The 15648-nt window shown below is 36.4% G+C and overlaps 1 protein-coding gene across 3 annotated transcripts in view; it reads right to left on the bottom strand.

Moving 5' to 3' along the window:
* The window catches only part of dph6 (diphthamine biosynthesis 6), a 110694-nt gene extending 95285 nt beyond the window's left edge, over window positions 1-15409 (bottom strand). For all 3 annotated transcript variants that reach the window (XR_007972188.1, XM_052145014.1, XM_052145015.1), the window contains exons 1-4: window positions 15318-15409; window positions 14851-14942; window positions 14430-14623; window positions 1270-1343 (exon numbers count right to left, since the gene is read on the bottom strand). Coding sequence is in view for 2 of the 3 variants with exons in the window: in XM_052145014.1 (XP_052000974.1) it covers window positions 1270-1343; window positions 14430-14623; window positions 14851-14942; window positions 15318-15340 (383 nt within the window). In the remaining variant the exon portion in view is untranslated. The remainder of the gene's footprint in view (window positions 1-1269; window positions 1344-14429; window positions 14624-14850; window positions 14943-15317) is intronic.
* Window positions 15410-15648: the final 239 nt, after the last annotated feature.

The following is a 15648-nucleotide window of genomic DNA, read 5'->3' as shown; positions in this document are numbered from 1 at the left end:
AGAGACACAGCCTCACATCCATTTTCTCATCGACCTCGTTAACTTCGCGTTGGCATAATTTCTGAACAGGAGCACAAATGAAAATGATTTCTGGGCAGTTCTGTGTGGCTCTGTCTGGAGATTATTTTGAGCCATCGTTTGGGCAAATCAGATCAAGTATGTGAAAAGTTTAAACTGTAAACGTCATAATCCATGAAGTTACTGTAATGGGCGGAGCTGTAATGTAAGGGGTCCACTGGAGACATCAGGAGGAGAGTCATCAGACAAAAAAGTGAATTTCTGACATGGTGGTGGCGCTACAGAGCACGTCCTAGAGACCCCAAATTTGGTATAGTGGCTATTCATGATGACCCTTATTAGTGTGCCAAATGTCATCAGTTTCCTATGTACGGTTCATAGGGCTGCCATAGACTCCCAGCCAGAAGAATAATAATAATAATACTAACGGAAGATACAATAGGGGCTAGTCCATTCAGGCTTGGCCCCTAATAAATAGTACTCTATATGAATAATAATTGTAGGCTATTGTACAAACACAATATCTCACAAGCAAGAGTTCCATTTTCATAAGTAATTTATTTTTTATACTCTGTTGTGCAACACTTAGATTGTGCTGTAAGCATCTGCATGAAAGCAATTAATTTCATAAACATATGCAAACATATGTTATGTTGAAAATCTATTGTTCTCTTTTATGAAGACATCTGATTAGACACCCTTTTGAGGATAAATTGAATTAAGCTTTAAAACATGGGATTCAGAAAAGTTAAATGGGAAACACAGAAATCAGGTAAAAATAAAAGAGTTACCGGTCAGATACACCATGAGGCTAGCTAGAATAATTTGCAGATGAAATGGAAATAAATAATAAATGAATTGCTTTGATATAAATATTAATTTTTTGAATGAAGTAATGCAAAATGCAGCTTGACAGCAGGTAAAAATATATGGCAAACATTCTCAAATCAGCATCTATTCTTATGAATGGCAAAACTCTGGACCCTGGCTCTTAAACTAGCTTAAACTTTCTAGCTCAAGCCAAGACTTCTGGTCACATGCACAGGTACATTTATGACAATTGGTGTATTATGTCTGGTGCACACTGTGGCTTATTCTGGACATTACAAATTAAAGGATGAAGCTTTTATATGTAAATCATTTTTTAATCCGATTAGGACCAGATAATGATGATTATATTTGTGATATCTTGATATCCTTTATAAATTACACTATAGCTTTATAACAAAAGAAAGAGCGTACACATCTTACACATTTTCAACGCGTACTCTCTGGTAGTCGGACAGAATGGCCCCCACAGACACCGCATCAATGTTCTCCTTTTCCTGAAGAATGAGAGAATGGAGGAAAATCAGACCTCAAAACAAAAGTCTTTACATTCACCACTTACAACACACAACATTACAGCTTGAAATATTGATCAATATACATTGTTTATTTAATCACCAAAATCTGTGGAATGCAAAATGACCTTGAGATAAATTCTAGCAATAATTTGCCATGAACCATGAAACCACACATTATGAGGCTGCTGGTTTGAACCCCACAAGAGTCAATCCTCGAGCATCCTCTTTAAGCCTTTGAGAGGGGATCTAAACCCCAGATTACTCCACAGGAATTTAAAGGAATAGTTCACCCAAAAAAAATGCAGTAGGTTAAACTTTCAGTTTAGAACAGGGGCTCAACTTGTCTTTACTACAAGATTTCAATGGTACATTAGTAACAGCTTTGTAAAGCCAATACAAATGATCCTTAATACGGGGTTTAATGTTGTTTAGTAAACTTGATATATGATCTCTGAGCACAAACACAAGATGCTTAATAAATGTGAATTATGGCTAGGATAGAGTTACACTTCATTCAGTAAATCCTTATTACAGTCTTATTCATGCTCAAGTAGTGCATTATTGTAGACCCTTAAAATAAATTGTAACCAAAAAAGAGATGCAAGCATCTAAAGAATCAGTGCAATATGTTCTCCTACAAAGCAAACACAAAACATCTGGAATAACGAGAAAATGTCTCCATATGAACATGAATGGAGACAGGTTCATATTTTCTGACACAAATCTTGATGACAGTAGTGTGACTATCTGAACTTTTAAACAAGTGAAGTGCAGTAAAAGTAATTACTTGACTGGTGATGGGAAAGTGTGTACATAATAAGAAGCCAGTACTACATCAGTATAGTGCAACGCTCAGTACATTGACTGTAGGAATGGGTTACAAAGGCCAATTCGTAATCTTGAACGATTTTCTCATTCAAGTAGATAGCAGCTGTACTTGCATCAATGGAAAATAGCTGTCTGGAAGCATTTACAAGATGGCCACTGAGTGACCCGACTCACCTAAAAGGCACTTTGATAATACCACACCATAAATTGTGTCTGGATACCACTGACTCCTTTGACGTGTTTGCATGTGAGCACTGGCATCTAGATACTCACTGATCCTGTTTTTTTCACTTAAGAAACCGTTTATTCTGAAGTTTTTGCAGGAAGCAGCTGAAACGTCACATAAACGTGAAGATCGCTTAAGGGATGAGAAAGCAGTGAAACGCACTTAGGTTTCTACCAGAGAACACGGCTTATAAGATCAAGTGAACTCATAAGTGGCGCTCTAAAAGGTTTTTGAAGAGTCACCGGGGGAATCCCGGTGTATGGCGTTAGACAGAAATCTGACTATTGCAGTGCCATGGCACGTCTCGATGGAAAGTTAAAGAAACAAACATAGCAGCTACTGTGGGACATCTGGAAATAAAGCACAAAAAACAAAAAATAGCACAGTCATCCTCAGACAGCATGATTGTTATTTACACAAGCGTTGCGGGGAAATGATGTTGCTAACTGACCAAGTAAACAGGGAGTACACCACCAACTCAAGGTATGTAAATGTGAACGTCACTTTCTTAACAGCTTTCTGACATCCATGTAAATGAGCTCATTAACATAAATTTCATTATTACTTCATTATCACTTTGTCAAAATGTTGTAACATATTTATAAAAAAAGTTTTCAGCCCCACCCAAACAAAATTAATGATATTCATGTTGTAACAGGCATCCCTCCATATGTGTGCTCCAGAGATCAGATCAACCAGGTTGCACTTGATGTTTGTTTTTCTTTTTTTTTCCGCACATTTGCGACCCTTTTGAATTCATAAAAGTCAAACCTCTCACACATCCGTAACTTAATAAACAGCACTGGTAATGATGGAAAGAGTAGAAAACAGTGTGCATGCGTCAACATTAAGTACAAATAATTTACACCCTTACACAAATTTAAATATAACACAAATGTTCTCTTTTCATATAAAATAATCTCTCTGGTGTAATCTGGAAGACGTCATTATGATTACATCTCAGGCATGTGTAGTTAAAGTTTCTTAAGGCGTTTAAGCTTAAACTATACATTTTAGAATTTGTTCATTTCGTTTTCAGAAATAAAAGCTACACTGATATATGGAAATAATCAATCTATATTTCCCTTCAGATATTCCTAGAGATGATCTGTTATTGAACAGACAACAAACATTTGAAGTAAAAACTCAGTTAAGTGCTCGACTCATGGGTACAGTCAGAATATTAGAACTGGTAAGGTGGTAATTAAAATGTATCAAACACAGTAAGTTCCACTAATTTAAGTTAATGTTGCATGATGTCCCACAGCACCTTGAATTCAAAATGTAATCTTTGTTGAATTCATAATGTTCCAAGTGCTTGAATTAAAAAAACAACATGTATATCCAATGTAAACATGAAATGCAACTACATAGTAATGTTAAATATTAATTAATTGGCATTATATTATAAGCCAAATTTCTGTAAATGGCCATGTGTGTCAGCCACCACCAAAGACCATTTTTGACCAAGGAAAACCCCTGATTTGACCAACAAAACTTTTGACATTTGAGGTTCATACATATAAAAAAAAAACACAAACAAAATATGAATGGCAATTTACTGTAAATATACTATCTAGCACCATGCCGTTGACTATTGTATGCACAAACACAAATCTTGCATACTAGACAAAAAGATCCTTTGGTTATATTCCATCACTGCTGCAGCCTGAATCATTTATCTTCTGATGTGGATCATCTCGAGAGTGTCAATACTTTCTAACTCTCTTTTCCTTTGACTTCCTCTCATGTGTTCAGTTTTCCCTGATGGACTCGTGTGTTTTGTTCCAGAGAGACTGTATGAAACACAGAGCAGCTCTGGATCAATATCAATCTCCTGAATCTGATTCGATGCAAATAACTGCAGGTCATCATGTGAGCAGCTCGTCTCTTCGGACAGACATTGAACCAGTGGAACGGCACTACTGGAACCATGTTGAACTGCAGTTTGATGCTCGAGCCCTTGGCAAAGCAAGATAAGCACTATCACTTTCCATAATCACTAAACAAGACTGAGCAAACTACATTAGGCAGAAAAATACAAACAAATTACAAGAGCTTTAGGCAAGATGCTTTATCTGGCTTTTGGGACTGTTGGTGTGTCTGACGCTGGTTTGCCACACGCACACATCTGACATGATCAGAGACTCTCGCTCAGCCGTTCCTATGAGACAAACAAATGGCAGACTCACACTGCCTCAACACAGACAACTATTTGTGTGTTTAAAGAATACTTCAACCACTCAAGAAAACTCTGTCATTATTTGCTAACCCTCATGTCGTTCAAAGCCCTTAAGATGAAGAATCTTCACACAGCTCTTTTACAAACAACAGTACATACATAGTAAACACAAATGTCAAACCGGACAAAAAAAGTACAATAAAAGACACCATAGAAGTATCGGGGAAACTTGTTCATATGAGTCATGCTCTAGATTCTTCTAAAGTCACACATAGAGAAAAGTTTTGTGATGAACAAACCAAAAGTGAAGTGGTTATTCTTTGATAAAGCCACTGCAGCTCCAAAATCTCATTGATACATGTTCAAACTGGCACATGAGAACCAATGATATCCATAAAATACAAGCAAAGTTTCTCTCGCAGTATAACAAAGCATTACATATTTTCATGATATAATATACTAGAAATGTATTTCGCATAAAGTATGAGCAAAAAGGTATCATGTGAAAATATAAGAAAATTGTATAACCAAAAATAGCAAAAATGAAACCAAAAAATGTATATCCCAAAAATAAGCAAAAAATCCTATCCTGAGAATATAAGCAACATTTTATCAGAAATATCAGCAAACATCTTTTCAATTAAAACAGAAGCAAAAATGTATATCCCAAAAATAAACAACAATATTCTTGACATTTTTGGTTGATAATGATCTATAAATGATATACACATTACTGAAAGTGATTCAAAAACAAAACAAAAAAAATGTAAGAAAGTTTCTTTTTGATTTTAACTATGTCCAAATTTATGGTAGACCTGTCATGTCCCGTGCAATTAAACAACTCCATCAATAAATCCAAATAATATTATATCAATTTGATCTGCATGGCATTGTTTTCATTCTAAGCAGACGATGAGACTTCTGTCTTTTGAGTCGAACATAAGAGCTTGCTGAAACAAATCCTGCATTTGTTTTGGATTTAGACTTCCATTAAATATTGTAACCCTTTTAGCAACTATCTCATAGACAATTCATATTATTGAATCATTCCTGAAGTTACTTGCACATTTTCAGTCAGAACATAAAGTGAAAGGAATGCACATTACTGAACATGTGGCGGCATTTTGCACAACTTTGATAGAGAAGATCCTCAAATTCCTACAGTTGACACATTTTTACTGGTATATCAATTTATGCAGTATACTGCCCACCCCTAACGTCTATGACACCAAAACAAGCATGAATGAGATGTGAGAGCTACAGTGGATGGGACAATTATCATCTTCAGAAGACTTGGATTTAGCGTGCAAGTCATTTGAATTACTGTCAGGACACTTTGCCGTGTTTTCTGTCCATTTTGGATCTTGACAGTCATGGTAGTCAACTATTGCTGTATGGAAAAGAGCTACATGAACATTCTTTAAAATGTCTCCTTTTGTGTTGCAAAGAAAACAACAGCACACAGGTTTGGAACTGCACATGGGTGAGTAAATAATGACAGAAGTATATTTTTTCTTTTAAAACATGAATATGAAACATGCCTATAACAGCTCAAGCAGAACAGAAGTGCCCTGACTTTCTCAAGCCCTTGTGTAAGATACTGATGTGTAAATGTCACGTCGTCAATAATCAAATAAATGTGGCGGCAGTCGCTTCTATATCAGTTATTTAATGAGGACAGATACTGAAGCTTTCCTGCAGCTCCAGCCCCACTGGCTGCTCTCAAACAGGTACAGCTCACTTCTATTAGCTGCCGTATTGATCGCGAGCATCCTGGGAGTGACCCGAGAGGTCATCATTTATGTATTAAGCAGGTTTAAAGCGATCCCTTTCTTTTATGTTCTGTTACAGCAGTAATGTGCAAGTAATCAGAGACGGTTTGATTTTTTTCTCTTCCTCCACGTGGCACGCAGCGCTCCTGACACCTCGGCGCGCTCGTGCGATCGATCGCCGCGGCTCGTGTTCTGCCGCCGTGGCCCCTGTTCCTGAGCCCTCATGGCGGGAGAACTCCACCTAGACACCTGCAGCTGTGTGTTCTTCTGAAGCACACGGATAAAAGTTAGTCCGACCGCAGAGGAAGAGAGAAAACAAACGTGTGTTTGGAGGGGCCTGATGGGACACGCTCTCAGGGGCCTCGCGCCCGTCTGCTCATGTCAATAATGGAGCCGAGAGCAGAGCACGCGAGAGATCTTAAACTTTAGCTCCGACTCTGATTTGCGGAAGGAAGTGTCTGAACATCTTGCTTAAAATAATCAAACTCTGACATAAATCCTTTTACATTTTCATTCTCAAACAACTGAGCCAAATATATGATGCGGTGACATTAACAGTTTACATGAACGAACAATGAAAAATACCTTTATTATCACAAGCTCTATGAGTAAACATTACTTAATGCACTATAAACTAACAGTGGAGTCAAAGAATCTGATCCCCCTGGTGAAAATATGAACATTTTTCCAATTATTTTATTATTATTATTTATTTTTTACTTTCTGTACAAACAACTCGACATACTTACACACAAAAAAAGCACAATAAATTGTAGTTATTTCTAATTTGTTTTATAAAGCTTTTACATTTATTTCCCATTATGAGATTTGAAATCCCAGATTTTCAATGTGCTCTCAGGCTGTTAAAAGTCAGTGTTAAATAACAGAACCGTACTGAAGGCAGACTGGAGCGAGTGATGTTGTTTTCTTCACGTATCTTCTGAAAGCTCACATGGTCATTATATTCCACACAATCGAACAGCAACACGAGTCAATACTCGTTTTGTGTTCTTTCTCCCTTTTATTTTCAGGTCTCTTCACAGATCTTGAAAGGACAATAAAGACTGTGATGTGTGAAGATTTCATGTGTTTTATAATTCACAGTAAAATGAAACAAACACCATGTAATTTTTTTGGGTGATCACTTTAAAAAAACTTTCACTCTTTGTTTTTTGGAAAAGCACTCCAACTGAAAATAAACACTGAGAAAAAAAAATATATGAATCTCAATACATACAGATTAAAAAATGGTGCCATTTGTAGTAGAACATTTCAGAGATGTTTTTGTTACCCTTTTTATCGTTCATTTGACAAGGTTCCACTTTAGGCACCACAGACATTGAGACACATTCTACCTCAATATTCAGATTAGTCCTCAACAAATATGGGCTTTTCAATGACTATTTATTTTCTGGGGGGAGGGGGGGGGGTTCCCTCCTTTTTCTCCCAATTTGATTTCTTTAACAACTCCCACCGATACAGACGTGAGGTTATTCCAAACCATAAAGTGTTGCATCTTTTCATCATGACCCAACATCCCATTACAGTACGTTTGAAATTCCTATACTTGTAATTTGAGTAAATCACAGCAGCACCACTCAGGCAGAAAGATCAAAGTATTATTTTAAAGGGGAAGCGTCACAGGATTACAGGGTTGAGCAGAAGGTGCAGGAACAAAGAGAAATTCTAGAGAAATCAAGGGATTCTGTACACAAATGGCAAAAAAAGTTTTGTGAGAATGACCCATATAGTTCATTTTGTGCCTTCAGTTGGATCAAATGGTTCTGTCTCAGAAAACACATCAAGTAGACAACATGATATGCACGGTTGATATGAGGGTTGTGTTTTCAACGTGGGCGCAGAGAACGATTGATAAAACACTGATCTTACCTGATGTGATGAACACGCACAGAAGAGAGAAGTATTTCTAATTACACAACAGTGTCACGTGATCTTTGAACTGCTATCAATTTATCAATAATCTTTCTATATTTCATGGATGAATAATCAAGATCTAAAACGGTGTTGTTGTAATATACGCCATGCAAGGACTCCTGTACGTGCCTATAAATCACAAACACGTTAAATGTGATCAATAGGTAAAATATCTGTGGCAATTTTCATGGTGGCCAAACATTAAAATACAATAAAAGGTTTAGTGATTAAAAACCTATGCAAGGTTTTTAAAATTAATTTTTTTTGCAAAAAACTCAAATGCATCTCAGTCATAGACATGGCACAAATTCTTTGTCCAGATCTATTAAATATAAAAGCAATTCACATAAAGCAATTACTGGACTACACCTGTGATGAACATGTTTTCATTTACTGACTTCAAAATCATTTTGATATTTTTGTTTTAGTAAAAATAGATTCTTAAAGTAAAAAATGTCATTAAAGTCTCATTCAAGGCTGAAATTCTTGAAAAAAAGAAATGTTGGCATGAGTAAAAATAAAAACCAGCAGTGAAATATCATTAATGTTTAAAAACATGAACTCAAAGTCATGTGGTGAAACTCACATGCAGGTAAAAATATAAAACCGATGAGACCCTTTCTGTGGAAAGACCCATTTTGTTTAGGTCATGTGATGTTTGAAAACGTTTTGTGAAATTAAAGATTATGTTGTGTCCTCTCAAGTATTCCACAAGCAATGAAAGTATTTGAATACCTTTACTTGATGGTTACACCGCACGACAAAGACGGTGTTTGTCTCTTCTTCTTTTTTTGTTGCAGAAAACACTACCAATGTTTTACACAATTATATGAACACAACATGAACACAAAGATTATATTCCCAGACTCACAAAACACATGTTTTAAATGAGATGTTTAAAAGATTTTCATCACCTCCGACAATCATATTTGACAATCACCCAAATGCACAGCAATATTCTTAACACATCCCACCTTTAAACACTGAATGTACAGAAGACAACAGAAGGTGAATTCAATCCCTCATGTTGTTCCAAACCTGTAGAGACATGTTTAACAGAATGTTAGCCTCAGTCACCATTCACTTTCACTACAGCTTTTCTTCCATGCAATAAAAGTGAATGGTGACTGAAACTAACATGTTGACATAATTATTATATTTAACCCTTTAATGACATCAAACTTTGATGTTGTTTCCGGACTAACAGTCCTGCACACACATCTAAAGTCATCTTCTAGTTTGTCTCTTTGGAGAATCTCTAATGACACACTGTCAGATAAAGCCGAATCTCCATCTGAAACCACACCGTTGAGATGTACACTTAACGAAAATAGCAGGTCAATCTCTGCAATATCCTGTGATCTGCAGACACACAACACAATAAAGTCTTTGACTGAAGTGAACACAGGGTTAAGGGTTCTGTCCCATCAGCAGATGACTCGAGATTCTCATATTACAGCAGCACAAAGCGACGCATGCGATAATCAGCACTGCATAAAGACAGGTATAAATGGCCTTTATTACTGACAATACCACCGGAGAAAATGATCCCTTCTTTTCACTCCTGACAGAATGTTTCAGAGCACAATAAACATGCTGCAGCTATAGATGGCACTGTTGCACCATCAAGCACACACGCGCACACACGCGCACACACACGCACGCACAAACAAGCACACACACCTTAAAAAATTAAATAAAAATCTTAATGCTCAAGTGTCATTTGCCCAAAAGATAAGATCTAAAGTCAAAGTGCTGGATGAATCTTTCAATATCACACTTCTGATGTTAAAGTTGTTCTGTTCTTCTAAAAGAGATTTTAATAGCTCATCATTATACAGTTTCTTTCACCACAAAATCAAACTCATACTGACACACACTCCTTGACAAAAAAAGACCCAAAGTAAAATAAAAATATCTTGGACTAATTTGGTCACAGCAAAAAAAATTCATATTTGGCTATTTTTGTCAGTATGGCAATTAATATAATTGTTTATAATTCTCTCTGATTTTATATTAAAATAATGTAATAACTTAAAAAAGAAGCTTAAAGAAATGTAGTGGGTTAAATACACATTAAGCTCCATATTCTTGATTTCACTTTGTAGATAATTATTGCTTTAAAATACTGAGATATTAAAACACTTTCAATGCAAGTAAGCAGGCCGACGCAATGCACATTAAATACACACGTATTAAAAGAATAGTAAGAGGACTTATACAATCTAACATGTAAACACAACACTACTAACCTGATCTATGCAAGAGATGAGTTTTTTAACCCCTGTCATGACTATATAAAACCAGTAAACCTGATAACTTTTGCAGAATGAGATGCACAAGAACACATTAAAGGATCTTTACACAAAGACAAATTCAAGTACAGGACTGTGATAGATAACTACACGATCATCAGCATAGAACAGTACCAATCCCGCACCAATCACGATGATTTAGACAACTTTACTGCTCAAATAACAAATCTATTGTACAGAAGAATATATGAAATTTCATGTCATTCATGCACTGGAATAAAAATTCTCTTTAGATTTCAACTGTGTGTGTGTGTATGTATGTGTGTGTGTGCGTGTATATGTCTGTGTAACTGTGTGTGTATATGTGTGCGTGTATATGTGTGTACGCGTGTGCATGTGTGTGCGTGTATATGTGTGTGTGTATGTATGTGCGTGCGTGTATATATGTGTGTGTATGTATGTGTGTGTGTGCGCGTGTATATGTCTGTGTAACTGTGTGTGTATATGTGTGCGTGTATATGTGTGTACGCGTGTGTATGTGTGTGCGTGTATATGTGCGTGTGTGTATATATGTGTGTGTATGTATGTGTGTGTGTGTGTGTGTGTGCGTGTATATGTCTGTGTAACTGTGTGTGTATATGTGTGCGTGTATATGTGTGTACGCGTGTGTATGTGTGTGCGTGTATATGTGTGTGTGTATGTATGTGCGTGCGTGTATATATGTGTGTGTATGCGTGTGTATGTGTGTGCGCATCCATGTGTATGTGTAAAAACTGTGAAAAATCATCTTTAAAAAAGGTAAAAGTTTAAATTCTTTTTAATTGATCAGTAAATATGCAGATATATTATGAATGCCGTAGGTAGAGCTAATTTGTATTAAACCTGGAACTCTCCTTTAAGAGGGCTATCAATATTTCATCTCTATATTATAAATACTAAAGCCATCCAAGCCATCCAATCTGCTGCTGCTGTTACAGACAGGAAATGTGTGTTTAACAAACAGAGCAGTGAGAGCGCACACAACAATATATGGACAACCTATCTGATGACCCCTGACCAACGACCTGTGACCCTGTGGATGTTTAGATAAAGTCAGAAAACAGCAAATTAGGACACTCAGCAGTCTGTGTGGTTAAAGTGATCAGCACACAGACGGAGCTCCAGAGAGATTTTGAGAACAGTTCTTACTCAGAACTACTGAAATATGGAAGTCAATGTCAAATGATGTCTGAATACTAGTAGATGTCGTGTGTTGAGAAGTCGCTTCTTCATTAAAAGCAGTACAGGAATTTAAATGCAGCTAATCACTGCTCAGTTCTGTCTGTTGATTCTCGTAGTGCAGGAATTACACACACTGCATACACCTTTAAGGAAAATCCGGAGAGATCTGTTCAAATTCTAGTTTAAAACACACGTCAAGTTTGTAGAACTTTCTATTAATATAAGTATATATATTTTTTATGCATTTAATAACTTTGAAAATGTCACGTGGTGTTACCATCAAGTAAAATGTATATAAAATACTTTCCCTGCACTCCGTTCACAATCGATCCTTATTTAAATAAAAGATCTTCAAACATATTTAACAAATATCATGCAGTTTTAGTCAAGAATATCAAGAAGTTTTCTCAGGGTTACACCGATTGACTAGAAAAAAAATTGTCGTTTCATAAAAATGTCAAAATATCAAGATTTTTTTTTTTTTTTCGAAACTTCCCACATAGTCAGTCATGAGTCTCTTTTCTCAGTTTAATTAGATTTTTTTGTCACATGACAACAGAATGACAAACTGCATGTTGTTTACACTACATGACTTTGATTTGATGGACAAAAGTATTTGAAATATGAATATTTGAAATTGAAATGATTAAATGAGTCTCTGAAAAGCTCTATTCTGATTGGTCAGTGGCAGCATCTAACGTTCTGATATTTCTGAGTAACAACCGCACATCCGGGTAATGCATCTTTCTTACCTCTCGTATCACTGTGCTCTACAAGCAAGATAACAATATAATATCAACTCGTGTGTTTACTTATTGACTTGGCAAGCAGTCTTGTAATTAGCTGGATAATGGGCATCATTAATGACACCATCAGAACTCAAAGCGGAGGTGGAATTTAGCTGTTCAGTGATTCATTTCTTTTTACATAACTACATCACTTCAACTCAAATCAATGTTTCATGTCCATTTTTTTATTTATTGTGTTAGTAGCCGTGTAATAAGCGGGATAATGTACAGTCAGCTGGTTAACCCAAAATAAACCCCATCAGGGTGATTAGCGTTTTCACTGCTTATAAGAAATAATAATTAAAGATTATTCCTAACTACTTATGCTAACATGTCTTTTTGTCATGAATTTGAGCTTTTTAATTATATTTTTTTCCCCCACTGTCTCCGGACGGTTACACTTCTTAGACATTTTATACTTTAAACCACAGAAAAAATATTGAAATGGCACAAATATTATTTTGCCATAGTAGAGGTGTATCCAACTATTTTTTTTTGTGAACTGAATTTATGTATTTTTGAAGAACTGAATAGATCCATTGACACATATACTGTCAGATTACAGTATGACAAATTTGTAATAAAAAAAACTTTACTTTAAAAAATCTGAATTGTCTGATTGAACCATGAACCATGAACCATGCTTCCTCAAAAGAACATCAGAATCATTAACAGTATTAAGGACCCAGAATTGTTGGTGGAACTGGAACTAGAATCGATACGTTTCTTTCTATTCTCATCTCAAATCCTGATGCAGGATCAGAACCTTCAGCACACATTCACACACAGACCTGAACTGAGAGCACATCAACTTCCCATTCACAACCAGCCCTGAATATGTCATGGTAATACAGTGAAATGCTGCTGTGCGGTGTCAGAAGATACAGTTTAATCTGAAATATTTTCCTCAAGCTGTTTCCTCCCAGCTACAGGAACTGATGCGAGCACTGTCAAGGGACTTTGTCCCATTCCTCCAGACAGAACTGGTGTAACTGAGTCAGGTTTGTAGGCCTCCTTGGTTACACACACTTTTTCAGTTCGGCCCACAAATGATCTATCGGGATCAGGACTTTGTGATGGCCACTCCAATATCTTGACTTTGTTGACCGTAAGATATTTTGCCACAGCTTTGGAGGTATGCTTGGGGTCATTGTCCATTTGGAAGACCCATTTGCCACTGAGCTTTAACTTCCTGTCTGATGTCTTGAGATGTTGCTACAATATATCCACATAATTTTACTTTCACTACATTGATCTCTATGCATCTCCTTCCTGAGCGGTGTGATGGCTGTGTGGTCACATGGTGTTTATACTTGTGTACAATTGTTTGTTCAGATGAACGTGGTACCTTCAGGTGTTTGGAAATTGCTCCCAAGGATGAACCAGACTTGTGGAGGTCCATAATTGTTTATCTGAGGTCTTGACTGATTTCTTTTGAGTTTCCCATGATGTCAAGCAAAGAGGCACTGAGTTTGCAGGTAGGCCTTAAAATACATCCACAGGCACACCTCCAATTCAGTACACCTCCTAGCAGAAGTTAATTGGCTAATGGATTGACATAATTTTCTAGAATTTTCCAAGCTGCTTAAAGGCACAGTTAACTTAGTGTTTGTAAAGTTCTGACCCACTGGAATTGTGATATAGTCAATTAAAAGTGAAACAATCTGTCTGTAAACAACTGTTGGAAAATGACTCGTGTCGTGCACAAAGTAGATGTACTAAACAACTTGCCAAATCTATAGTTTGCTAATATGAATTCTGTTTTTTTTTCTTCAAAAAATTTGATTATTGTCTCATAAATGTATGTAAACTTCTGTCTACAACTGTACCCATCGAGTCTGTTGCTATTGATGTTTACCTTGACAAGCTTCAGCAGATGGTAAAGATCCTCCACCTCATCTCCATCTCTCTGGCTGTATTCCCGTCCAGTGTCCAGACTCGAGCCCTCGATAGTGCGTCTGTAGAGTGGCAGGTCCATTGCTTCAGCGTACAACTCAACCGCCTGATGCCCCACAGTCTGATACATGTAACTGTCCAGTTCATCTGAAACAACTGACAGACAACACAATTTACCTTCACTAGATTATTTAAAATTGTCCTGCAGTGTAACCAATTTCTAAATATACAACTATTTCATGTCATGTCTAAATTAGTGTGCATAATAATTAGAAAGGGAGTAGAAAAGGGCTGTTTTCTAATCTTTCAAATAGTATATCAAGTCAAATTAACTAACCAGAAACAGAATGAACCCAGAATGTTTATTAATGATCTAATCTTACCATGTTTAGCAGGCATGAGGTTGGCGAGTGCCACTATAGAGTGACCAGCAGACACACACTGCATCATATTATAACAGCTGTCTTTACCTCCACTGAAACACACAAACACAATGAAAACAGATTTTATATACGAATATATTCTCGATCAAAAAATAATTTAAAACGCACATAACTGCTGTCTTTACTACAACTAATAATACTAATAAATAAAATTCATACTGTAGTGATGGTTTTATTTTATTCTAAAATGAATATGAATTTGAACTGCAGCATCTTTTAACAGCTGTCTTTAACAAACACAACACACTCACAATGACATCAAATGCAATATATTACTGATGCTTTCCTCTCCGTCAAACCCTTGAGTGTAAATACTGTTTATAATCAATAGTAAACGATTAATTTAAATCTTTTTCACAGCATTATACATGTGGTGTCGCAATAAATACACGTATGGTGAAGGTTACCTGATCAACGCAACAACTCTCATGATGTTTATTAGAAAAGTGCAAAGAGACAGACAGTAAAAGAGGAGCAGATACACGTGCGTCACTCGACTGTAAACACTGAGACTGAAGGACCCCTGCAGGAGGCTGTCTAGCCAACTGCCTGAACTAAACTCTCACTCTGACCGGAGAAGAACCCTAATAAACAACACAAATTAAGTTTGAATATCCCCGTCATATTTGTAGTGTAGCATATAAGGATACTTATTATTCAAAAATGCAAACTACAGTTATGCATGAAACCAGACAGACGGAGAAGTTAAGCTAGTAAAATGGTATTACATATAAAAAT

The sequence above is a fragment of the Xyrauchen texanus genome, chromosome 16 (genome assembly GCF_025860055.1).
Source record: "Xyrauchen texanus isolate HMW12.3.18 chromosome 16, RBS_HiC_50CHRs, whole genome shotgun sequence".
Classification (NCBI taxonomy): domain Eukaryota; kingdom Metazoa; phylum Chordata; class Actinopteri; order Cypriniformes; family Catostomidae; genus Xyrauchen; species Xyrauchen texanus.
The sequence above is the reverse complement of the archived record's forward strand: the minus strand, read 5'-3'. Positions and strand labels throughout refer to the sequence as shown.